At 40.4% G+C, this 25,646-nt stretch overlaps 1 protein-coding gene across 1 annotated transcript in view; it reads right to left on the bottom strand.

Annotated features, from left to right (window-relative positions):
- The window catches only part of tusc3 (tumor suppressor candidate 3), a 452,158-nt gene that overhangs the window by 2,824 nt on the left and 423,688 nt on the right, over positions 1-25,646 (bottom strand). Inside the window, exon 9 of the mRNA XM_033029228.1 lies at positions 4,300-4,390. Within this exon, the coding sequence (XP_032885119.1) occupies positions 4,300-4,390 (91 nt within the window). The remainder of the gene's footprint in view (positions 1-4,299; positions 4,391-25,646) is intronic.

The raw sequence follows: 25,646 nt of genomic DNA, 5'->3' as shown, positions 1-25,646 counted from the left end.
TCTTAAGCTACTAGTTTACTCAAGAATCCATTACTTAAATAGGCAATGGTAGAAATTATAGGATTTTAGACAGTATAATTATATTCCCCAGAGGCTTCAGTCCAAAATCGTAAGCTGGAACTCTAGTGCATTATTAAGGGAATACTGCATTACCTGCTGTTTCCTCTTTAATTCAGACTTTAAATTGAGGTCCCACTGGCCCGACTCATGCAGATGGCATAAGCAATTGCATGCCACTTTAATGATGAAGTGAAGTGTGCCAAATTCTTTGTGCTGGCCATTATTTCTTTGCTGGCATCACTAAAATAAGATTATCAATTACCCAGTCTTTATCTCGCTCATCTTTAGGAGTTTATTGTGTGCACATTGCTCTTTTACTTGACAAGGTTGAGCAAACATTGAAGGTATCACTTTAGACGTAGAATTATGATGCTGTGAAAGACACAATGTTCTCTTGCCTAATCTGATTGATAATTTGCTTTAAAAAATGATTCATCTGGATGTTAGAGTATGGTCCCCATACTGGCTCCCTTTACTTTTTCTCTCTGCTCCTCCTTCACAAAGGCAATTATCATCACGTGCAGTTCACGGTGGTGTTTTTCTTCCCTTGCTTTGGTGCTTAAACTGGCACTCATTCCCACGCCTCGACCATTCCCCAATTAAATTCCTTTCCATCTTTGAAATATTTCAGACGCATTCTTACTTCTCTATGGCTCATGTAGACGTCATGCTGGTTCATTCTTTCCATCCCACCAACATCCACAACAAGATATTGCCCTAACCAGCTCTCCAAAAAAGAAAATCCCATCTCAAAATTGTCAAGGGGAGATGGGGGCTCCTAAAATTGGTCTGACAAATTCCATCTATGGTATGATTTTAGTGTTTCATCTTTATAGGGCCTTCAAGTAGGGGCGAGGAGCTAAATCTTCATCATGGTTCACATTATTTTCACTGAAACGATTTTAATGTGCAAGTTACATTATAGGAGACTATGCCTAGCCTTTTGCCTCTCCAAAAAAGGGCATCAAATAACATCTCAGTGATAAATCAGTGCATTTCATGGTCTATCAGAGATAAAAATGTATTCTAAAGAATTGAAAATGCATGCTGTTTTTAACAAAATATAAATCCCTGTTCTTGTAAATGTAGGCCTGTTAATGTGCAGCTGTGTAAAAAGGTGATTGAAACATAAAGAAGTCTCCTTTCCTTCTCTTGATTCTTCTTTATTTCATTTAAACAACTGTTTGCAGTTAGTGTCTGTGGAATAATACCAGTTTATATCTTAATAATGTCCAGTACATTTAAGCTGTTGGTGTGCAGAACAAATTGTTGGAAGGAAATCGACACAAATTCAAGGTTTTAAATCTGCAATGTAAATAGCATTCTTTGAGTTATGAATATTGTAACATATGATTAATATCATTAAATTAAACGAATGCAATGGAGAAGCAACCCATGGTGTTATTGTTCATTGCCATTTCGAAATGCTTCTATTTAAATAAGCACTTGCTTTGACATACAGCCGGCGAATGCCTAGTTAGCAGCTGTTTGTAGCTGTGTTACTCATGCAAATTATTTGGTAGGTCTTGCTAGCTCTCACAGCACTGAAAATTTGCCTTTTGCATGCCCCACATGTTTTTCACAAACAACATAATATAAAAGTAAGAAGCTGCATATATATCTGGCGTTATTGCCAAAGAATCTGGCTATTTTTCACCAATTTGACTTATTTGTACGTATTTGGATGGATACAAGGTAGAGTCGCTGCTTCGAGCACAGCACCTGCTCACAGGAGAGGGCAGCAAGCAGTGTGAGGCACAATCATGCTATAAAGCATATAGATGCCTTATCTTTATCTCACGTCATTATGATACTTGTAGAGTGCAGGATTTATTCTATGTCCTGCACACTGCAGAGGCTAAAGTGGATAGCCCCGAAAATAGAAACAGGAACCATGGCTCTTTCCTCTTGACATAGCACCACATTAACTTTGGGCTGCCAGTTCATTTGTACAATGCGAGCTTGCAGCTAGTATAAAACTCTTTATTCTTTGGCTAATGTCTCAACAGGAGGCTCAGTTTCCTGAATGGTAAAACTAATTAAAGATAAACTATACTATTTAAAGGCAGCCTGTACTTCATAAAAGGGGTGGGGTGAAGGAATTAATTGTGGCTGCAGCAGCTGGGGGTGGCATGGGCTCCAATTTCATTGTGACCTGGGCCATGTTTCCGATTTTTTTTAAAGTGTGGATATTGCAAACAAGGCAAACATTCATCACCAGTCCCTAGTGGTATTTGAGAAGATGGTGGTGATAAAATTGAGGGATCTTAACAAGGTGCATACATAAAATGAAACGAGAGCCCTCCATTTGCACAAAGCAATAGGGAATAAGGCATTGCATAGTTCTGTACACGAACGTACAAAGAGATAAATGGGCGGTTCCATAGATAGTGCAAGCGTGTTCTATAAGGATGCTTCAGTATCATAAGTCATGTGATAGGAGCAGGATTAGGAGATTCGGCCCATCAAGTCTACTCTGCCATTCAATCATGGCTAATCTAGCTCTCCCTCCTAAACCCATTCTCTGCCTTTTCCCCATAATCCCTGACACTCGTACTAATCAAGAATCTATCTCTGCCTTAACAAAATCCATTGACAGCCGCCACAGCGTTCTGTGGCAAAGAATTCCACAGATTCACCATCCTCTGACTGGTGAATCCATTGAATCCTGATAGAGCCATGTAATGAGGCATGGTCATAAGATCATGTGCAAAAGTGGGTCTTCACCAGAGGTGATCTTACAGGATGAGTTATATCTGAAGGAATGGATCATGCACTCATCTGCTCTTCATTGGGCCAATGCCAATGATTGAAAGTCTGGGCTGGGTGAAGGTGTTGTGCTCTTTACCTCCAAATGTATATAAGAATGCTGATGTTTTGTGCAATTGAAGAGTGTGCTTGGTCTGCACCTACCAAGGCAGACAGGCTCCTCTCCCTCCTGTAGGTTGCAAGGTGTTTGCCTGCATGACCTGTGCCTGGACAAGTACAAGTGGTTCTCTGCTTCACAACAAAGAGGGGCAGGTGCAGGTGGCTTACATACCCCATGGAGGAAACAGAACTCCCCGTTAGGGAGAACAATGATGATTCTGTGATGGCATCTGGGTAGCATAATGGTGGACCATGGTATCCTCATTATTAATCCATCTCCTCACATTTCACAATCTTTTATGATTTACACACTGCAGAGAGCGGCCATGCCTATTTAATTTCTTCCCTCTATTTACCACAACTCACAAGCACAACTTGCACCTTTCTTCTTTCATATAGCCAAGGACTCTTTTCATTCAAGAAGAAGACGACTCACAATTACTGTGATTTAATGCTTGCAGAAACAGATTAATCTATTGCAATGCACACAATTTCAAAGTTAGCTTGGTGACAGTATCTGCATATGATGAGCAGAAGCAAGTACCCTGCAGTCTGTGCAAGTGGAAGAGATAGCACAGGTGCCAGTTCTCCAATGGATGAGGTTGCACCTGAGTTTTGTTCAGATGTCCATATTAAGTGAACAAGCCACACAAGCAGAAAGATACGTATATGCAAAAAAATGCTTGCTTCAAAAACCAGCTGATAAACCCTTATCGCAAAATGCATTAAAGATGATAAAAAAGAAACACATCATATTCAGTTAAATGTTCTGTATAAATTAAGTGGACAACTTGGGTTTTTACACTGGAAAATCAGGAAGGGGAAGTTGCAGACATAAACATGATATTTCATTTATACTGCGGGATGGAAAGCAAGTAATAATGGATCAGAACCCTGCTTTACACAGTGCCTGATTCTGGTTTCCATGGAAACAAATATCGGTTAGGGAGCAACCTATATTATTCCATTTAGGGACAACAGCAAAAATTAATCCCGTATAATAGATTATCGTTTACTTACTATTCATTAACTTAGATGAATAGAAAATTGCACAATTTCATTTGTACCACTGTCCCTAACTTGCTTTCAAATATCCTGCCCCCTCCCCCCGCCCAATCATTTATATCCAAACATCAGAGAGAAAATGTTTGACAATGCTTTCCAATAATTAGTTTCTTGACTGCAAAAGTAATTGCTTACTATCACCAAAAATAAGAATTGTTTACAACATTTCAAATTTCAAATCTATTTTCAGATAATTGAGATGAAAGGGAATGACAGCTTCTTTAACAAGTATGAGTAGTATGTTTCATGCTAGCTCATCATTAACTGCAGCCAAATTATGTTTCAGAGTCAGTAGAATGAACCTACCTGTAAGGATACCCATGATACTTGGACCGGAATATTGACAGCAGCAAACTGAAGAAAAAAACCACCAAGCCTAATCCCACCAGGCAGATTACTGTAGGAAAATGACAGATTAGAATGAACAAAAGTTAGCTCAATTTCAGATGAACGTATTCAAGTGCAACTTAGTTGCTGTTCGATTAGTTTACTGAGGCAACATTACTTCTTGTGCCAGTAATTGTAGCATTTACTATGGAATCTAAGACTTAAATATACCGTAAGATTTGCAGGACAGAGCGACCGAGGAGTACAGTCACATGTTGGCAGGATGTTGAAGAAGCCGTTGGGCAAGTTTGGCTTCATCGATCAGTGTATCGGTGTATGAGATAAAGACACAAAATAGACAATAGACTACAGGTGCAAGATTAGGCCATTCAGCCTTTCGAGCCAGCACCGCCATTCACTGTGATCATGGCTGATCATCCTATTCCTGCTGTCTCCCCATATCCCTTGACTCCGCTACCTTTAAGAGCCCTATCTAACTCTCTCTTGAAAGTGTCCAGATAATTGGCCTCCACTGCCTTCTGAGGCAGAGAATTCCACAGATTCACAACTCTCTGGGTGAAAAAGTTTTTCCTCATCTCCATTCTAAATGGCATAGCCCTTGTTCTTAAACTGTGGCCTCTGGTTCTGAACTCCCTCAACATTGGGAACATGTTTCCTGCCTCTAGTGTGTCCAATCCATGAATAATCTTATAAAGAGATCTCCTCTCATCCTTTTAAATTCCAGAGTATACAAGCCCAGCTGCTCCATTCTATCAAGATATGACAGTCCCTCCATGCCGGGAATTAACCTTGTGAACCTACGCTGCACTCCCTCAATAGCAAGAATGTCCTTTCTCAAATTTGGAGACCAAACTGCACACAATACTCCACGTGTGGTCTCACCAGGGCCCTGTACAACTGCAGAAGGACCTCTTTGATCCTATACTCAACTCCTCTTGTTATGAAGGGCAAAATGCCATTGGATTTCTTCACTGCCTTCTGTACTTGAATGCTTACTTTCAGTGACTGATGAACAAGGACACCCAGATCTCATTGTACTTCCCCTTTTCCCAATTTGACACCATTCAGATCTGTTCTGTTCTGCATTTATTTATGCCTACTGTGTTCTGTTGTGTTGAAGCAAAGCAAGAATTTCATTGTCCTATCTGGGACACATGACAATAAACTCTCTTGAATCTTTTAAAGAGCAATAGAAGATAACTAAAAAGGTGAGACCATATACCAATGAATATATATACACACACATAAATAACAGATAAGGTGCAATAGGCTATTAACGATCAGAGTTTTGTTTGAGTTGAGTTTAATAGCCTGATGGCTGTGGGGAAGTAGCTATTCCTGAACCTGGATGTTGCAGATTTCAGGCTCCTGTACCTACTACCTGAAGGCAGCGGGGAGATGAGTGAGTGGCCAGGATGGTATGGGTCTTTGATGATGGCAGCCTTTTTGGGGCAATGGCTGCGATAGATCTCCTCGATGGTGGGGAGGTCGGAGCCGATGATGGACTGGGCAGTGTTTACAACTTTTTGCAGTCTTTTACGCTCCTGGACGCTCAAGTTGCCGATCCAAGCCACGATGTAGTTCGAGAGAGTCCTCCTTGACATACCGACTCTCTGTAATCTTCTCAGTAAGTAGAGGCGCTGATGTGCTTTCTTTGTAATTGTATCCGTGTTCTCAGACCAGGAGAGATCTTCAGAAATATGCACGGCCATGAATTTGAAGCTCTTGACCCTCTCCACCATCAACCCGTTGATATAAAGGGGACTATGGGTCCCCATACGACACCTTCCAAAGTCCACAATCAGTTCCTTGGTTTCGCTGGTGTTGAAAGCCAGGTTATTGTGCTGGCACCGTTTGGTCACCCGGTCGATCTCACTTCTATACACTGACTCATCTTCATCAGTGATACGTCCCACAACAGTGGTGTCATCAGCGAACTTGATGATGGAGTTCGAACTATGACCAGCTACGCAGTCAATAGACAATAGACAATAGGTGCAGGAGTAGGCCATTTGGCCATTCGAGCCAGCACCACCATTCAATGTGATCATGGCTGATCATCCCCAGTCAGTACTCCGTTCCTACGTTCTCCCCATATCCCCTGACACCGCTATTTTTAAGAGCCCTATCTAGCTCTCTCTTGAAAACATCCAGAGAACCTGCCTCCACCGCCCTCTCAGGCAGAGAATTCCACAGACTCACCACTCTCGGTGAGAAAAAGTGTTTCCTCATGAGTACAGAGTGAGTACAGTCATGAGTATAGAGTGAGTACTGCAGGGGGCTCAGCACGCAGGCTTGAGGTGCTCCCGTGCTGATTGTTATCGAGGCTGACACATTTTCACCAATACATTTCCAGCAATCATTGAAACATATACGATTGTTATGGGCTTGGACACACTAGAGGCAGGAAACATGTTCCCGATGTTGGGAGAGTCCAGAACCAGGGGCCATAGTTTAAGAATAAGGAGTAAGCCATTTAGAACGGAGACGAGGAAACACGTTTTCTCACAGAGAGTGGTGAGTCTGTGGAATTCTCTGCCTCAGAGGGCGGTGGAGGCAGGTTCTCTGGATGCTTTCAAGAGAGAGCTAGATAGGACTCTTAAAAATAGCGGTGTCAGGGGATATGGGGAGAATGTAGGAACGGGGTACTGACTGGGGATGATCAGCCATGATCACATTGAATGGTGGTGCTGGCTCGAAGGGCCAAATGGCCTACTCCTACACCTATTGTCTATTGACTGCATAGCCGGTCATAGTTCGAACTCCATCCGATGTTAATTCCGCACCCCGCCTTGGGGCTCACGACAGTCCGAGGAGGCCTCCAACTCCATCGATGGTAGGCCGCAGAGCCCGGAGAATGTGATCCGAAATTTGATCACCTCTCCGGGAAGGTAAGAACTATTTCCTGCACTTAATTTCTATATTTCTCTGATGTTTCAGGGCAGGATCCTTCTTCAGACAGATTAAAAAAATAGAAGAGTGGAGGGAGAGGACAAAGCATAGCAGGCCATGGTCAAACACAGGTGAGGTGACGGGTTTGATAGGCAGATTGTTGGACAATGACCAGAGATGAAAATACACATAGTTTGAGACAAAAGGATTAGAGAGTTGCAAATTGTGAAGCAGGAGGATTGATAAGGTGAGAATTGTTTTGGAATGTAGACGGAGGGGGAGGAGAGAAAATAGATGCAAGGTCAGCAAGGGGAGGGGTGAAGAAAATGATTTGGGGGGCGGGGTTATAGGGAAGAAACGGGAGCGGGGTGTTTTGTACAGTTTAAGTTGGAGAATTCAATATTCATACGGTCAGGTTGTAAGCTACCCAAGCAGAATATGAGATGCTGTTCCTCCAGTTCGTGTGCGACCTCACTCTGGCAAGGGAAGAGGCCCAGCACAGGTCAGTATTGGAATGGGAAGGGGAGTGGTTTGCAACCAGGAGATCCAGCATGCCTTGGTGGAAGATGCAGAATCTTGAAAGCATGTGCCACCAGATTCAAGAACAGCTTCTTCCCCTCTGTTATCAGGCTTCTGTGTGGAACTTCCATAAGCAAGGGTATTGTCCAATTCATCTCTTACCTCATTGAGGACATTGGACATTATCTATGGAACTGACGAGCTACAATGCTGAGTACTATATTCTGCACTCTGTATCTTCCCCTTTGCTCTACCTGTTGTATCTGATCTGATCCATACAAAACAAAGCTTTTCACTGTATCTCAGTATACGTGACAGTAATAAGCCTAAACCTAAAACCTCGGGGCAAAATTTTCACACAGAGGGTGATGCGTACATGGAATGAACCATCAAAGGATGTGGTAGAGATGGGTAGAAGTATGACGTTTCAAACACACTTAGACAGGTTCGTGGATAGGAATGCAATGGAAGGTTATGGGTCAGGAACAGGCAGGTAGGACCATCTCGGTCATTATGGATGCGTTGAGCCAAAGAGCCCACTGTTTTTTCTCAAAAAATCTATGAATCTAGACCACAATGAGTTGGTATATATGAAATGCAACATGACTTATAATGGTGCTATAGTTTCCTCCATGGATGCTTTGTTGACACTACTTCAACAAAATCACAGAAAACTCTAATGTATTAGGAGCAAGGACAACAGTTATTCCAATGATAAATATGGAAGTTGTGCAGCTCTGCTCTCCACAACATGCTGAGGTTCAATACAGATGTGGCAAGGGTACAATGATTTCATGTTCATCAACGTGAGCAATATTGTAGCTGATATTAGTTTCTGGTGCTGTCATATTAGATGCTGTGCAAAGATTTACACACATGCTAATAAACAAGTTTCCAAAAGGAATGTGGAAAGTTGCAAAACATGTTGTAGAGACAAAAGGATTTATCAGAAAAAATCGGACAGCTTCACAGAAGACATGGATTTTAGAAAGGAGTGGATGGGTTTTATAAACACGGAGATGGAGAGGAAGGTAATTGAATGAAATGTCCAGATATCTGTTACAGCCTTATATGAGGTTAGCCAATTTGCCCTCCAAGGAAACTGCTCCATTTTATTTCATTAATAATCGTTCTAAGGGATTGACTGCAAGAGAATGTTCACATCTTGAAGCAGAAGTATTATTGGGTGTCAAGGTTACAAGCTGAATGTTTATGTCTGCTACCTCGCTGCACACCTCCACAATATCAGAATCTCACAGCATAAGTGGCTGCCATTTACTCATCCTGCCTTTGAAAGAGTCACCCAATTATGCCCAATCACCAGTTCTCTTCCTTAAGCTCTACAATGTTCTCAAGAATCTGCTTCTGGTGTGCTTTCAGGCTGTGCATTCCAAGACATAAGCACTTATGGCACATAGATACTTAGACAACAGGTGCAGGAGTAGGCTATTTGGCCCTTTGAGCCAGCACCGCCATTCAATGTGATCATTCACAATCAGTACCTCGTCCTGCCTTCTCTCCATACCCCTACGAACACTATCTTCTCCCCATACTCCTAAGAGCTCTATCTAACTCTCTTTTGAATGCATCCAATGAATCGGCCTCCACTGCCTTCTGAGGCAGAGAATTCCACAAATTCACAACTCTCTGGGTGAAAAAGTGTTTCCTCTTTTAGACACTCTTTTAGAAAGGAGGTAAGGAGGAACGTCTTCAGTCAGTTGATCTGTGGAACTCCTTGCCACAGAGGGCAGTGGAGGCCAAGTCAGTGGATATTTTGAAGGCAGAGATAGACAAATTCTTGATTAGAACGGGTGTCAAGGGTTATGGAGAGAAGGCAGGAAAATGAGAATAGGAGTCAGAGATCAGCCATGATAGAATGGTGGAGTAGACTAGATGGGCTGAATAGCCTAATTCTATTCATATAACTTGTGAACTCATCTCAGTTCTAAATGGCCTACCCCTTATTCTAAAGCTGTGGCCCCTGGTTCTAGACTGGTGTGAAAAGATGATCTCGGCTTAGATTCTTTTTCCAATTATTTTAAATCTGTTTCCTTTGGTAACCGACCTTTCTGCAAGTGGAACCAATTTCTGCTTATTGACTGTCAAAGTCATTCATCACTTTTTGAATTCCTCTATTAATTCCCTGCTTAACCCTCTCTGTTCTAAGGCAAGGCAAGGCAAGGCAAGGCAAGTTTATTTGTATAGCAACTTTCAACAACAAGGTAATTCAAAGTACTTCACATAAAACATTATAAGCATTGGAAAGAAACACATATAAAATGACATTTAGATGTAAAACGATTATTAGATTATTCAGATAAAATAATTACAAAATTAAAAGCAATCAAATAAAATATTTAAAATAGAATTAAACCAGGAATAGAAGTTACAGTGCAGTATAGGTAATTAATACATTGTATTGTTTACTGCAAGGCAGCGGCAAACAGAAAAGTCTTCAGTCTAGATTTAAAAGAGCTGAGAGTTGCAGCAGACCTGCAGTTTTCTGGGAGTTTGTTCCAGATATGTGGTACATAAAAACTAAATGCTGCCTCTCCATGTTTAGTTCTGATTCTGGGGACACAGAGCAGACCTGTCCCAGACGATCTGAGAGGTCTGGGTGGTTCGTAGCTAAGTAGAAGATCAGAAATGTATTTTGGCCCTAAACCATTCAGTGCTTTGTAAACCAACAGTAGTATTTTGAAATCAATTCTTTGACAGACAGGAAGCCAGTGTAAAGACCTCAGAACTGGAGTAATGTGATCTACTTTTTTGGTCTTAGTGAGTACTCGAGCAGCAGCGTTCTGAATTAACTGCTGCTGTCTGATCGACTTTTTAGGGAGACCTGTAAAGACACTGTTACAGTAGTCGAGCCTGCTGAAGATAAATGCATGGACAAGTTTTCCCAAATCCTGCTGAGACATAAGTCCTTTAATCCTTGATATATTCTTTAGCTGATAGTAGGCTGACTTTGTGACTGTTTTTATGTGGCTGTTGAAGTTCAGGTCTGAGTCCATGACTACTCCTAAGTTTCTGGCTTGGTTTGTTGTTTTTAGCATTACCATTTGAAGCTGGGTGCTAACTTTTAATCGTTCTTCCTTGGCTCCAAAAACAATTATTTCAGTTTTTTCTTTGTTTAATTGGAGAAAATTCTGGTTCATCCCATCGTTGATTTGCTCAATGCATCTACTCAGTGCTTGTATTGGACTATAGTCTCCTGGTGATATTGTTATGTAGATTTGTGTGTCGTCTGCGTAACTATGGTAACATATTTTGATGTTTTTCATGATCTGAGCCAGTGGAAGCATGTAGATGTTAAACAGAAGAGGCCCCAGAATGGAGCCCTGGGGAACTCCACATGTAATTTTTGCACGCTCAGATGTGTAATTACCTATAGACACAAAGTAGTCCCTGTCCTTCAAGTAGGATTCAAACCATTTTAAGGAGGACCACGAACATCAGGAAGATAATGACAAGCTCCAAACTGAGATTAAAGTGATTTTTCCTCATTTTCAAAAAGGATAGAAGGTTTCACCAACTAGAACAGAGAACTTTATGTCGAATAAAACAATGGTTCAAGTTTCAACAAGGAAAATTGATGGGATGGAGACGAATGAGGGCAGTAAGAGTTTAGATTTAAGTTTAGGTTTTGGTTTATCGTCATGTGTACTGAGGTACAGTGAAAAGCTTTGCTTGAGCATTGATTTTGTGATTAAACAGCAATGAAGCTCTCCCTGATGTATCACAATACATTAAATGTGAGCTTCATACAAACCTCAATCTGTTGCAAACCAAAGGATTGACGTCAGACTGCAATAATGTATCACAGACAAAAATCAAAACTAAAAATCCTGTCTGAAGAAGGGTCTTGCCCCGAAACGTCACCCATTCTTTCTCTCTGGAGACTGACTTCGGGAACTCCAAGCCACAGGAGCTTTGACGGCCCTGACGCGGGTGTTTCGATTGTCCCGACGCAGGAGCTTCGACCGCCGGCTGCGGGAGCTTTGATCGCCCGGACGGATGCTTCGACTGCATTGACCGTGGGAGAATAAAGAGGGAAGAAGATTGGACTTTTTTGCCTTTATCACAGTGAGGAATGTGGGGAATCCACTGTGGTGGATGTTTATGTTAACTTTTATGTAGTTGTGTGTCTTGTCACTTTTTTTTCTCATGGCTGTATGGTAATTCGCATATCACCGTACCTTAATTGGTACACGTGACAATAAACTGACCTTTGAAATCTTTGAAACCTTTGAAATCCAGTTGAGGAGTTGCAGCAGATTCCACGGGGAGACCAATGCTCATAAGTATAACAATTATATTTTTGAATCTTTATGGTGTGAAAATATGGGTCCGGACCTTTATCTGAGCTTCTAAATAATAATACATTCTGGTCAACTTCTGAGAAAGAGATTGCATTTTGACACTAATAGTTCTGCAAGTGTGGGTTAGTAATACACTTATAACAGCATAGAAAATTCATTAAAAATATGAAAATTGAAAATGCTACAGTTGATTCCATTAAAAATTAATCTGATGTACTTTCAAGACAGACCTTTGCTGTGCATTCATGCAAGATGACTACATATTCATAATCAAACAGAAGGAAAGGCTAGTAAGGAACAAACCATACTAAATGTCAAAAATGTGGCAATTCAAATTATTCTCACTAGATCCAAGAGCAATGCAAGGTTATGTTCCAAATATAGTTTGACTCTGCCTGTGATATCGTATATGAGGTCATCCTACAGCTGACCATTTCAGTGCTTTCAAATTCCTTACAATTATTTGGAACAAATGTACCGTTAATGTCATGAAAAATTTCTCCCTTGACCTGCAGAGAGCATATAATGTAAATAATGAGCATGAAGTAAAAAAATAGATGTATTTACAACATAGTGATATGGCATGTTTTCTTCATCATCAACAAGCACATTAAATAAATTTGAAATGTACTGTTTCATAACTCTGTATCCATACTTATCAATAGAGCCAGGATGTGCCTTTTCTTGCCTTTTTTGATGATTTCAAGATAATGCCTTTTTCAAGATCGAGTGCCTAAATCAGCCTTTTTTTGCCGTTTTGCTAAAAGGTCATGCTATTTTCTCTAATTGTACCGTGATTACAATGCGTTTTCTATGTTAACATATTAATATTAATGTTATTATTAACGTGTTAACATAGTATAACTTACAAGAAAATTTCCACCACCGGGTCAAAACAGAGGGCGCCACCGTTGGTCATTCATTAGTTCGTGCCGCTGCCCGCTGGTTCAGCCTTCTCCAAGATCTATTTAAGAAAGAACTGCAGATGCTGGAAAAATCAAAGGTAGACAAAAAATGCTGGAGTAACTCAGTGGGTGAGGCAGCGATGGAGAAAAGGAATAGGCGACGTTTCGGGTCGAGACCTTTCTTCAGACTGGTGTGGGGCAGGCGGGAAAAATAAAGGAAGAGGCGTAGACAGTAGGCTAGAAGGAGAGCTGGGAAGGGGGAGGATGGAGAAGGCAAGGGCTATCTAAAATTAGAGAAGTCAATGTTGATACCGCTGAGGTGTAGAATACCCAAGTGAAATACCCGCTTGTTTCCTCACTACATTATTTGCTGGTTCCAGTCGCAGAGTTTTCGAGTGATTTGTGCAAGGCATTCATTGATGCTGGAATTCCACTGTGTAAATTGGAAAACAACTCTCTCAGAGGTTTTTTAGAGAAATACACAGAAGAACATATACCTAGCGAGTCATCATTACGGTAAAAAATATGTTGACAGCAACTTCAATATTGTTGTGCAGAAAATTAGAGATGAAGTTGCATGCAACAATATATGGATCTCAATACAGGAGACAACCGATGCTGTGGGGAGATATGTTGCCAATGGGTCATTGGTACACTGGAGGCAAATCAACCATCAGCCATCAAAGGAAGTATTGGAGAAGTCAAACAGCTCAACTATTGCTCAGTTATTTACAACTTCATTTGGTGTACTTTGACTAGAAGGTATAAAACACGAGAATGTTCTTCTGTTTGTGACTGATGCAGCTCCGTACATCAAAAAAGCTGCTCGTGCTCTTAAAGTTTTATTCCCCAAAATGTTGCATTTGACATGCTTAGCTCAAGGACTTCATAGAATTGTCAAGCACATATGTAGCTTGTTTCCAAATCTCAATCGCCTAGTTTCCAATGCCAAGAAAATCTTCCTCAAAGCACCGTCAGGTGTGCAGTTGTTCAAGGAAATGGCACCCGATATTCCGCTAGCTCCTCAGCCCATTTTGACTAGGTTGGGTACATGGCTCTACCCTGTACTCTACTATGCTGCAAATTTTGAAAAGATAAAATAAACCGTTAACTGTTTTGAAGAAGAGGAATCTGCTGCAGTCAGGATCGTCAGTGAAATCATGTAAAAAAATTCCCTCCACCGCAAGCTTGTGTTTATTGCTTCCAATTTTGCAAACTTCCCACAAGCTATCACTTCCCTTGAGAAACGTGGTGAAACATTAGTGAATAACTTGCAAGTTTTCAGCAAAGTGACTGACGATATCTGTAAAATTTCTGGCGATGTAGGTAAAGATAAACAGGGAAAATGTGAGAGAGTAATTTTAGCTAACAAAGATCTTGAATTAATACAAAACATAGCTAAAGTTCTCAAAGGTAGTTGTAATGCACAAGGTATCGACATGAATATAGAGTCTGGAGCTTGTTTCGGGTATGCACCAGTGACCTCAGCTGAGGTAGAAAGAAGTTTTTCACAACTGAAGCATATTCTGTCTGACAGACGGCATAGTTTAATACCAGATAATTTGAAAAAAATGCTAGTAATTATGTGCAATCAGGCAACTTTGGTCATTTAATGTAGAATATATTATCATTTTTAACCATATTTTGGTGGTGGAAATACATGCCTTTTTATGCAATTTTGTTCAATAAATGCCTTTTTCGTGCCTTTTTTGTAATTTTATTATGCCTTTTTGCCTGCCTATTTCAGAGTTTTTTAGCGCCTAAACATCCTGGCTCTAATTATCAAGCATTAATTTTGATAGTCACAAGTAATTGAAAATTGCAGGCTTTGTTTGACACTTCAATTTAACCAAGATGCTGAGGAAAATTATAACACATAATTAAAAACAGAATTACAATGAAAAAAAAAGCAAGACAAGCACCACGGATGAAAGAAGGTATTGTAAGTTCTATTTAATTACGAATAAAGGCATAGGCTGTTTTCTAAATGGGGTGAGAATCCAGAAATCAGAGATGCAAAGGGACTTGGGAGTGCTGGTGCAGTATTCCCAAAACGTTAATCTGAAAATTGAATCTGTAGTAAGAAAGCAAACTGAATGTTAGCATCTATTTCAAGAGGGCTTGTATACAAAAACAGGGATGTAATGTTGAGGCTCTATAAGGCGCAGGTAAGGCCGCATTTAAAATGGCAATTTTAATTGTGACATTTGTGACCATTGCGGTTGCAGCCCCTAAACTGTGGAACAGCATCCCCTTTCCCATCAGAACTGCCCCCTCCATCGACTCTTTTAAGTCAAGACTAAAGACTTATCTATACTCCCAACCCTTTCCTGACGTCCTCTGAGTGAGGGCTACATGTATATATGTATGTAGTTTGTTTTGTTGTGCTATTCTTATAACAAATGTAAAGCACTTTGGCCAACGAGAGTTGTTTTTTAAATGTGCTATAGAAATAAATGTGACTTGACTTGACTTGACTAAAAGAGTAAAAGGTTAAAATTATAGGCAATGAAAAAAGATTGGGAGAATGGGGCAAACTGGATTCTACTTGTGCTGTGCTGACATGGACTTGTGGGTTGAATAGCCTCCTTCCATGCTATATGATTCTATGAACTGCACTGCTAATGGTGATGGGAATGTTTCAGTGCTACAGAGTCATAGAGTCATACAGCCTGGAAACAGGCCCTTCGGCCCAACTTGCCCATGCCGACCAAAATGCCCCATCTACACATGTCCAAGTTCTGATATACCCAAATTTAAATAATAAATCCTGCAACGCTCCTGGAATCTAATTTTGGTGAACAGCTTTGGCTGTATTAGGTGGAAGTGCCGGTAGTGTAGAGAAAGCATGGACTCTGCAAAAGGACTTGGACAGGTTGGGAGAGTGGGCAGAGAAGTGGCAGATGAGATATAGTGTAGTAGAATGTGGAGTCATACATTTTAGTAGTAGAGATAAAGGCTTAGACTATTTTATAAATGGAGAGAGAAATCAGTGGTGCAAAGGGACTTGATAAGTTGATCTGCAAGTTAAATCGGTAGCAAAGAAAGCAAACTCAATGCTAGTATTTATTTCAAGAGGGCTTGTATACAAAAATGGGGGATGCAATGCTGAGGCTCTATAAGGCGCTGGTAAGGCATTTGGAATATTGTGAGCAATTTTGGGCACCATATCTGAGGAAGGATGTGCTGGCTCTGGAGAGGGTCCAGAGGAGGTTTAAAAGAATGATCCCAGGAATGAGTAGGTTAACCTATGATGAGCATTTGTGCGCACTGGGCCTGCAGTCGCTGAATTTTAGAAGAATGAGGGGGACCTCATTGAAACATACAGAATAGTGAAAGGCTTGGATAGAGTGGATGTGGAGAAGATGTTTCCACTAATGGGAGAGTCTAGGACTAGAGGTTATAGCCTCAGAATTAAAGGACTGTTTTTTTGGAAGGGAATGAGGAGAAATGTATTTAGTCAGAGTGTGGTGAATCTATGGAATTCTTTGCCTCAGAAGGCTGTGGAGACCACCAGTAGATATTTTTAAGGCGGAGCAGGTGTCAGAGGTTATGGGGAGAATGCAGGAGAATGGGGTTAGGGGGGAGAGATAGTCAGCCATGATTGAATGGCGGAGTAGACTTGATGGGCTGAATGGCCTAATTCTACTCCTATCTCTTATGACTTTATGATTAGCATAGTTATCCATGCAATAGAAAGGTCAAATAAATGCTGCACCAAGTCAGAGCCATTTGGTCTGAAGAAAAACTGGGTTTGCTTTTAGGCCAACTTTATATTAGCCAAATCTGATTTCTTTCAGTGAGCTAAACCAAAATAAAATGAATCTGAAGCAATTTAATTATGAACTTCCAACTTTTGAAAATACTTATACTATATGCCTGGGATTTGGAATTAGACCTGTCAATAACTCTGCTAAATGTTGTAGTGGCCATTTGGCTTATTTTGTATGTTATTAATTATGGAATGTGCCTTTAAATTTTAGACTGCCCGTTATTATGTGGGTGGGATTTATGACGTATTCTAGGGCGTGTTTGGAGATCGTTTCTTGCACAGAAGCTTAGTTTGTAGTTTAGTTTTGAACTTACATGGGGAAGGTCAACCTTCCGACCATGTGACGTTTAACCGAGACACAAGGAGTTTTCTAACGTTTAAGCGATATGCTGGAGTTTGACGAAGATAAAAGTGTATGAGTCGGAGAAGAATGTCGGATGTATCTTATTGTGTTTCTTCAACAGTAAAGAAACTATTAATCAAAAGACTGTGTTATGAAGATTTATCTGTGAAGAAGCTCCGAAGGTCTCACGGAGAGCTCACATGCGCATTACGACATTCTCCTCAACCATGTAGTTTACTTAGTGGCTAGAGGGAGTAATCTCTTGAACGATATAAAAATCCGCCGTTACAATTATCACTTTTCAACTAGTCCTTCTTCCATTCATAATGCCTGGCTCTGAGGGAAAATACAGCAATTTACAAGCATATACTTCAAACAAATTCTAGTGCTCTGAAGTTAATCTTCCAATTTTAACATGCACTGATTCAATCTAAAATTTGACAAAACTATCACTTATGTTCAATGTCTGTACAGCACAAGCCCTCACATCACACTCTTACATCATGTTGAAATCAATACTTCTGATCTTCATGTTGCAAAACACATGTTGCTCTGTTGTACCATGATGTTAATAGAATGCGGAAAGCTTGTGGTTCAGTTTGTTGATGGGCTGCTAGGTTTCAAGTTTAAATAGACTGGTTACCTATCAAAACAAATAACACACTAACACCTATGTAATCAAGAGAATCGGTATACAGAATTGCGATTACATTTAGCTTCTTTAGTATTTGGTATCTGTGAGTTTCCGTTCATAGTATATGCCCATTGAATTCTCACACACCATTGTGATGGCTGTTCACATTCCTCCATCCGCCAAACTCTACACATGCGTAACGCCATCCACACAGTCACCGTGAGACTCCAGACACAACATCCGAGTGCCTTCATCACTACCTCAGGGGATTTCAACCGCGTGACTCTGAACTCTCCCCTACCCACTTTCACCAAGTTTGTTGACTGTCCCACCAGGGATATGAAAACATTGGACCTGCTGTATGCCCATGTTAAAGAGGCGTTCAGCTCCATAGCCCTTCCGCCACTGAGAAGATCTGACCACAACCTGGTTCACCTTCTACCCAGGTATAAGCCAATGATCCAGAGGCTGCCTGTGACCACGTCAGTGAGGAGGTGGTCATGGGAGGCCAGTGATGATCTACAGAGCTGTTTCAAGGACACCATCTGGCACACACTCTGAAGTCCCCATGGAGATGGACTCACAGACTGTTATCAGCTCCATAACGTTCTGTGTGGATAACAATGTCCCTGAGGAGACTATACACTGTTTCCCCAACAACAAGCCCTGGGTCACCAGTGACATAAAGGCCCTTCTCAACCAGAAGAAGAGGCCCTTCAGGAATGGTGACAGGGAGGAGGTGAAACGGCTGCAGAAAGACCTGAAGGCGAGACTGAGACAATAGACTATAGGTGCAGAAGTAGGCCAATCGGCCCTTCGAGCTAGCACTGCCATTCAGTGTGATCATGGCTGATCATCCACCGGACTGTTGCATAGAGAAATGGCAATGGAGAACGATTGTCGTGGGAACAGTTGAGGAAAATTACATGTTAACAAATTAACAAATTAAGAAAGTCTTGGATTAAGAACTTGGAATGGTTACCGCAACAAACGCTTTTCACTGTACCTTGGTACACGTGACAATAAACTAAACTGAATTGAAAATCTTTGCAGGTGTGTTTTGTGTAAGATTACTTTCAGAGCTAAATATGACAGTGACAGCTGATATAAATTAGTTCATAAATATACACCAACAATAAATGATTTTGTTAATGCCAATCTTACTGCTTTCTTACTTATTACCTCACCAGGGCCATTCATCCCATGGGATCTATGGTGCTCCCAGTAGAACAATCTCATTCCTCCCATTATTCACTTCCCGTAGTCCCTCTCTCTCTTTCTCTTTCATGGCAATCCAAAATTTTTTCTGATTCTTTTGCCACCTCCCTACAGTGAGGGGTAATTTAAGGTAGCCAATTAACCCACCACCGCATCTTCAGGATGTGAGAAGGCACCAGAGCACCCATCAGCAGGCCTCAAAGGGAAGGTGGAAGCTCCATATAGATAACATCCCAGGTCAGGATCGAACTCTAATCTCCAGCAATGTGAGGCAAAAGGCACAAGATGCTGCATCATTGTGCTGGCTTCACCAGTCTTACTTTGGCAGTAATACCTTTGCATCTTAACAAATCCCTTTCAAACTGAAAGTGCATATCTTCCAACTATCCTGTGAGGGGATTATAATACACCAGATTATAGCAAATGATGCAACATTCTCGGAAAGTCCTGGGTAATTTTGGTTGGGTCTTTTGCTTGGAATGGATGCATGGTTGAAAAGATGAAACTAACAAAGGTTTTGGGCCTTGGTGTTACCTTTGTTTCACTTTACACAGGTGCTCCTGACCTGCTGAACATTTCCACCTTTATCTGTTTTGATTTCAGATTTCAACATCTTCCTTTGATTCTGAGTCTATTTTGTCTGTTAATTGACCAATGTATCTGTTTGAGGCGTGACAGCATTTTGTTACAGACATTTTCTATTTGGTTTATATTGGTGATCAGTAGTGGATTCTTTGTGTAGGGATTATTAGGGAGAAAAATTATGAGTACTAAACATCCTGATTTTAACTCATGTTTCTTAAAATAAAGATGATTAATCTTCTATTCCTAAGAAAGATAAACATAGTTCTTCGCTTATATTCAATTACCAATGCCAGCAAGGATTGCGTTATTGCTAATGCATTTATTTTTAAGGTTGTTTTAATAATATTCGTAATGCACATCAAAGGGTTGGGTAGCATCTTCCAACACCAGAACTGAAGGCCCTTTGGGACAAGTAAATAATCAAGGCATCAAGCCGCTGTTGGCTCAATTTTGGACAATACAAGAAACACCCTGAGGGAAGCAAGACTATTCCAGGGGTTAAAAAACATTGACCCAGAAATAGCTCCACTGGTATTGCAGCACAAATCCGCAGTTCAGTTTTTATTAGGCTCTGTTTCAATTTCAATTCCTAAAGAAAGCTGAAGGCATTTAGAGAGTATCCTTCTCAAATTTGTTTTCTCTAAGAAATGTGTATATGTCCTACATCTGCAACAAGACATGATCAAAGGCATACAAATTCCAAGCAAAATCGAAATTTTTGTGCTCAGCAAGTGGTGCGTCACAAGGATTATGGGGTCTCAAAGTTTTACAATATAGTATATATTGGATGAAGATACCGGAGTAGATTTGCTAAATTTTCTGATGATCATAAAGGTAGATAGGAAAATAAGCTAACATGGACACAAAGAGATGCAAAGAAATAGGGTCACAAGAAAGTGCAAATGCTGGAATCTTGAGCCTGACCAAAATGCTGGAAGAACTCAGCTAGACAGTCAACATATGTGGTAGGAATGGACAGATGGCATTCCAGGTTGGGACCTTTCGTCAGATTTGGAGTTGGGGGGAGAACGTTGGAAATGAGAGTTAGGGGCAGAACACAGCCTGGCAAGCGAAAGGTGGATAAACGTCTGAACAAGGGTCTCGACCCAAAATGTCACACATTCATTTTCTCCAGAGGTGCTGCCTGTCCCGTTGAGTTACACCAGCTTTTTGTGTCTATCTAAGTGAAAGGTGGATACATGTGAGGGGGGATGATTAGCAGATGGTTGGGATAAATGGCAAAGGCAAGAAGTGAAACGTAGACAATACAGTGCCAGATAAGGGGATAAGAGGAGAAGCGAAATGTAAAGCCGGGTGAGGGATATGGGTGGAAGGCGATGGGAGGAAATAGACAGTGGCGAGGATAAAAGGGAAATGGGGGACTCGGGGCAAGGAAGATGAGTAGACAAAGGAACATAGGTACTGAAGGGATGGGAGATGGTGGGAGGATGTGTGCACATGGGAATGGAAGGTGGGGCATGGGAAAGGGTTTAGGGAGATATGACTAAAATCTGGAGAATTCAACGTTCATACCGTAGGGTTATAAGGTACTCAAGTAGAACATGAGGCGCTATCCTTCTATTTTGAAGGCAGCCCCACTCTGGCAATTGAGGTCAGTATGGGCATGAGAATGGGAGTTCTAGTGATTAGATCCAGCAGGCCTTGGTGGAGTGCCAGTGTTGATCTCCCAGTTAGCATTGTCTTGTTTACCAAAGTGAATCAGAGAATGAGCATACAGTACCATAGGACATCAACTATATCCATATCCATATACTAAACCAGAACCAGGGGTCACAGTTTAAGAATAAGGGGTAGGCCACTTAGGACTGAGATGAGCAAAAACATTTTCATCCAGAGAGTTGTGAATCTATGGAATTCTGCCACAGAAGGCAATGGAGGCTAATTCACTGGATGTTTTCACGAGTCAGATTTAGCTCTTTGGGCTAAAGGAATCAAGGGATATGAGGGAAAAAGCAGGAACGGGGTACTGATTTTAGATGATCAGCCATGACCATAGTGAATGGCGGTGCTGGCTTCAAAGGCCGAATGGTCTACACCTGCAATTACTTTTCAATGTTTTCTATGCTATATTTCTCCATACTTTCACCATCAGTTGACAGAATATGGGTGGAATATTGGATTGTGTTGGGGAGGCCTGAAGGGTGAATGGGTTAGCAAATTTGGGAATAAGACAGTGTGGACTGGAGGTGTCAGACATGTTTCTGGGTGACAAGAGTTTGAGGATGCCAGTCGTGCATTTGGGAGATGGAAATACTAGTTCATGCAATCATGCAGGCCCGGGAATGGACAGAGGTAGAAATTAGGCATATGAGTTGATCAGGCTCAGTGGAGGGTTAGCAGAAGATGTGAACGGCATTACTAGAGGTAATGTCAATGAACACCAAGGAAAATACTTCGTATAATACCTCGTATAATCCAAGGGAAGCTTGAACTTCATGGCAATGGCCCTGTTGTACTCTTTATCTGACAACAAAGTAAGCTTTGGTTCTCCAGATAAAGCTTGATGTTTGTACAATTGTTTTCCAGACATAGATTGCACGTGTCCAGTGGCTTCCTTGTGCACGTGCTTCAATGCACTGAGCATCTAGATCAACATTTTGTAGCTTTAAACTTTACTGAGATAGTGCAGGAACATTTAAATTATATTGGGAAGTGTGGCATATTTGCTTTATCAAATGCCATTAAAGTTGATATTTTATGACAATTGTTTAGTTTGCATTATAATTTTATTATAATTTTAATCATTTGCAAATTATTAGATTAGCGATTGTAATATCACAGCTGACTTTTCACTTTAGTTCTTTAATGCATGCACCTTATCACAATTTAGTTTTCACATTAATATATAAACAAAGTTTAAGAATAACTTAAATATTGAAAACAAATGATTTTAGGGAGAAAATCAAAATCTATATTTTGACGAGTGAAATTTCTATATCAGATAGAGGACAAAGAAGCAGTGGTTTAAGACAAATGTGCCTAAAATCACAAGTATTCAACACATGGAATGGCCTCCGAGTTGCAAATTGGGGCTAAGACATAATGTGCTGTTTAAGAAAGTATTGAAAACTGTATTGATGCACTGCAGATTTTTCTGGATGGATGAGCTGGAAGGGGCCAAATGGCCTTCCTCAATGAGACATAGCTGGTGACAATTGATCTTTAGAAGTAATATGGTGTAAAAAGTTTTGAAATAGCTTTAACTAAAAGACGATCATAAGCTGCTTGCTCATCTGTACATTGGTATTAAAGTACCAATATATAAAACTAATAAGAAAATCGTGGAGAGTACTAAGAGTGAGCTTACCATATGAAGTGCTTTTCTTTATTAAGTGCGGCTGATTTTAAAAGATGGGATGTCTCCATGTAAGGAGCTGTATTCAGAGAGAGGGATGTGATTTATTAATATTTAGTGTTCAAAATCAGGTGTGACATCTGGAACCCTCCATCACCATTTTTTCTTCTTGTTTTTTAAACACGATGAAGCAATCCAACTTTCAGTGAACCTGGCAATGATGTGGATAAAGTACTCATCAATTGATTGTTTGTAGACAAAAATGCTGGAGAAACTTAGCGGGTGAGGCAGCATCTATGGAGCGAAGGAAATAGGCAACGTTTAGGATCGAGACCCTTCTTCAGACATGAATTGTTTGTACTAGGTTTAATCAAACGTGACATTGTACAATTGCAGGCAGCTTGGCCAAAGCACCCATCATGTTTTGAGATGATGATTGTGCGTTTTTGCAAGCAAGTGTGGCAAAGCTGTCGTCAAGTATAATGATCATCGACTAACTGATGAGACTGTCACGATAAGGAAACTGTGAAAACACCACTACTGTATCAAATTAGTCCATTAAGCAAATTCTTGGAATAACTGTTGATACAGGAAATGAAATACATAATAGTGTGTTTAATTGCATCAGATTAGTCCAAGGATGACTTACGAAAAAGGTCACAAACAACTGAAATAATGTCTGGCACATTTTGATGAATGATGTAAACTTTATTTGCCTATTTACAAATTCTGCGAGCATCACCAGAGCTTTGTCATGCAACATCCTTCACTATCTGATTAGAGTTTGCTTGGTTCATAAACTAAGTCTTATGTTCGATCCGACTAGTCACAAGTAATTTATACTCCGAACGCATAATTGCAATAGGAATTATGGCAAAGTTGTGTTGGAGCTTATAGTGATCTTTCTGCCTGATTTATTCCTTCCTTCTAGTGTTAGCATTGGAATCTCTTCAAAATGTTACAAGCTTTGGTTCTCAAGATAAAGCCTGATATATAAAAACATAAATCATAAAATTCTGATGTACCTTTTATTAATTCAAGTTTCTCCACTATGATCAAAAAATGTCAGTGAAAATGGGCTCAGTATAGCTAGAGACTGAGCTTCTGAACTCAAGTTTTAAAAGGTCTGATGGTTTTATTGACATTTATTGGAGATAAAAACATTGAAACATTTTACAGGTTTAAATAGAAACCAAAAAGATCAACGTTTATTTAGAGTAACATCATTTACAAAAGCTTAAGTGTGAACTCAATACATTGGAATATTTAACCCATAAGTGAGGTTTGGGGTGGTGTATTGTCCCTTTATGATAATATAAAAAAGTAATTTTATAATTTGCATTGCAAGCGGGGATTGGGGGCAGATAATTGGAATTCAGACATGCTATCCTTTCCCTGAGAGTGGGTCTGCGGGAAGTGACTAGCCCAAATAGAATCCCCAGCTATGTTTCACATCCTGAGAGGACAAGCTAACATAAGTATTGTGAATATCTTTACATTGTCCCTATGGCACTCTGTGGTTCCCACCTGCTTTAAGAAGCCCACCTTCATCCTAGTGCTGCAGGGAACCAAGATAGAATCCCTTAATGATTACAATCCAGCAGCTTGTTCACCAGCATGAAGTGTTTCAAGATACTAGACACAGTGTAGTCAACTACAGCCTCCCAAACAACCTAGATCCATTGCCTCTCCCTGGCTCAACGCTCATCTCTGGACACATCTGCATTGCAAGGACAACTATGTCACATGCCTGTAAACATGGCCTTCAGGACCATAAATCACCATCATCTACAAACTCCTGGAATTAGGACAGACCTCCCCCTCTACAGCCGGATCCTTGACTCCCTGTCCCCTAGACCTCTAATAGTAAGGAGCAAAATATCATTAATGACAATTCTCAGCAAGGCTGCGTCCTTAGTCCCTTACTATACTCCCAATACACACACCACAGTGTGGCCGAAAATTGGGTTAGTTTAGTATAGAGATACAGCATGGAAACAGGCCAAAGATCAGCATGTCTCCAATTACTTTTACAATTTCTGCAGATGCACTAAAGAAAGCATCCTATCAAGATGCATCACAGCATGGTGTGGCAATTATTATGCCCAAGGCGCAAGAAATTTCAGAGAATTGTCCAGTCTAGACCAAAAGACAAATTAGCCTTTCCTCCATCATGTACATTTCACACTGCCTCAAGAAAGCTGTTTTCACTGTATTTCAGGACGTGACAAAAATAAACTATTACCAATATCAATGTAAAAGTGGAAAATTATGTGTGCTGCATGTGCTAATGTTCAATAAATACCACGTGGAAACAAAAAATTGGAAAACTGTCTTCCAATTTTCATGTAATTGTATTTTTTGACATTGTTTAAATCATCTAAAAATCTGAACTCACCTTTGGGCTATTATCTGCTTTCCTTATTTCTGCAAGATAAGTACAATCCCTAAGGACAGTTTTCACTGCATCCTGCAAGCCGGAGGCAATAATCTGTCGAAAACCATAAGACCCTCTTTAGATCTTATCAAATTGCATAAATATTATGCGGAATACGCAAATACTGGCAAAAAGCAAAAAAAAACAAAAAACTGCCACGCCTAATGTTTTCTGATTTTAGTTTAGGTAAATAATGTTATGTCAAATTGAATCAGCGTGATTGATGAATAATCAACACTAACTCTATTAACCTGACAATATTTGTTAAAGAAATGGCCTTGCTACAATTTCAATTCATGTGGCATCAGAAGGGTAGGTTTAGAAAGAGAAAAATCAAGAGTATGGAAAAGAATAACAATTTG

This window comes from Amblyraja radiata, chromosome 1, assembly GCF_010909765.2.
Source record: "Amblyraja radiata isolate CabotCenter1 chromosome 1, sAmbRad1.1.pri, whole genome shotgun sequence".
Taxonomy (NCBI): domain Eukaryota; kingdom Metazoa; phylum Chordata; class Chondrichthyes; order Rajiformes; family Rajidae; genus Amblyraja; species Amblyraja radiata.
The sequence above is the reverse complement of the archived record's forward strand: the minus strand, read 5'-3'. Positions and strand labels throughout refer to the sequence as shown.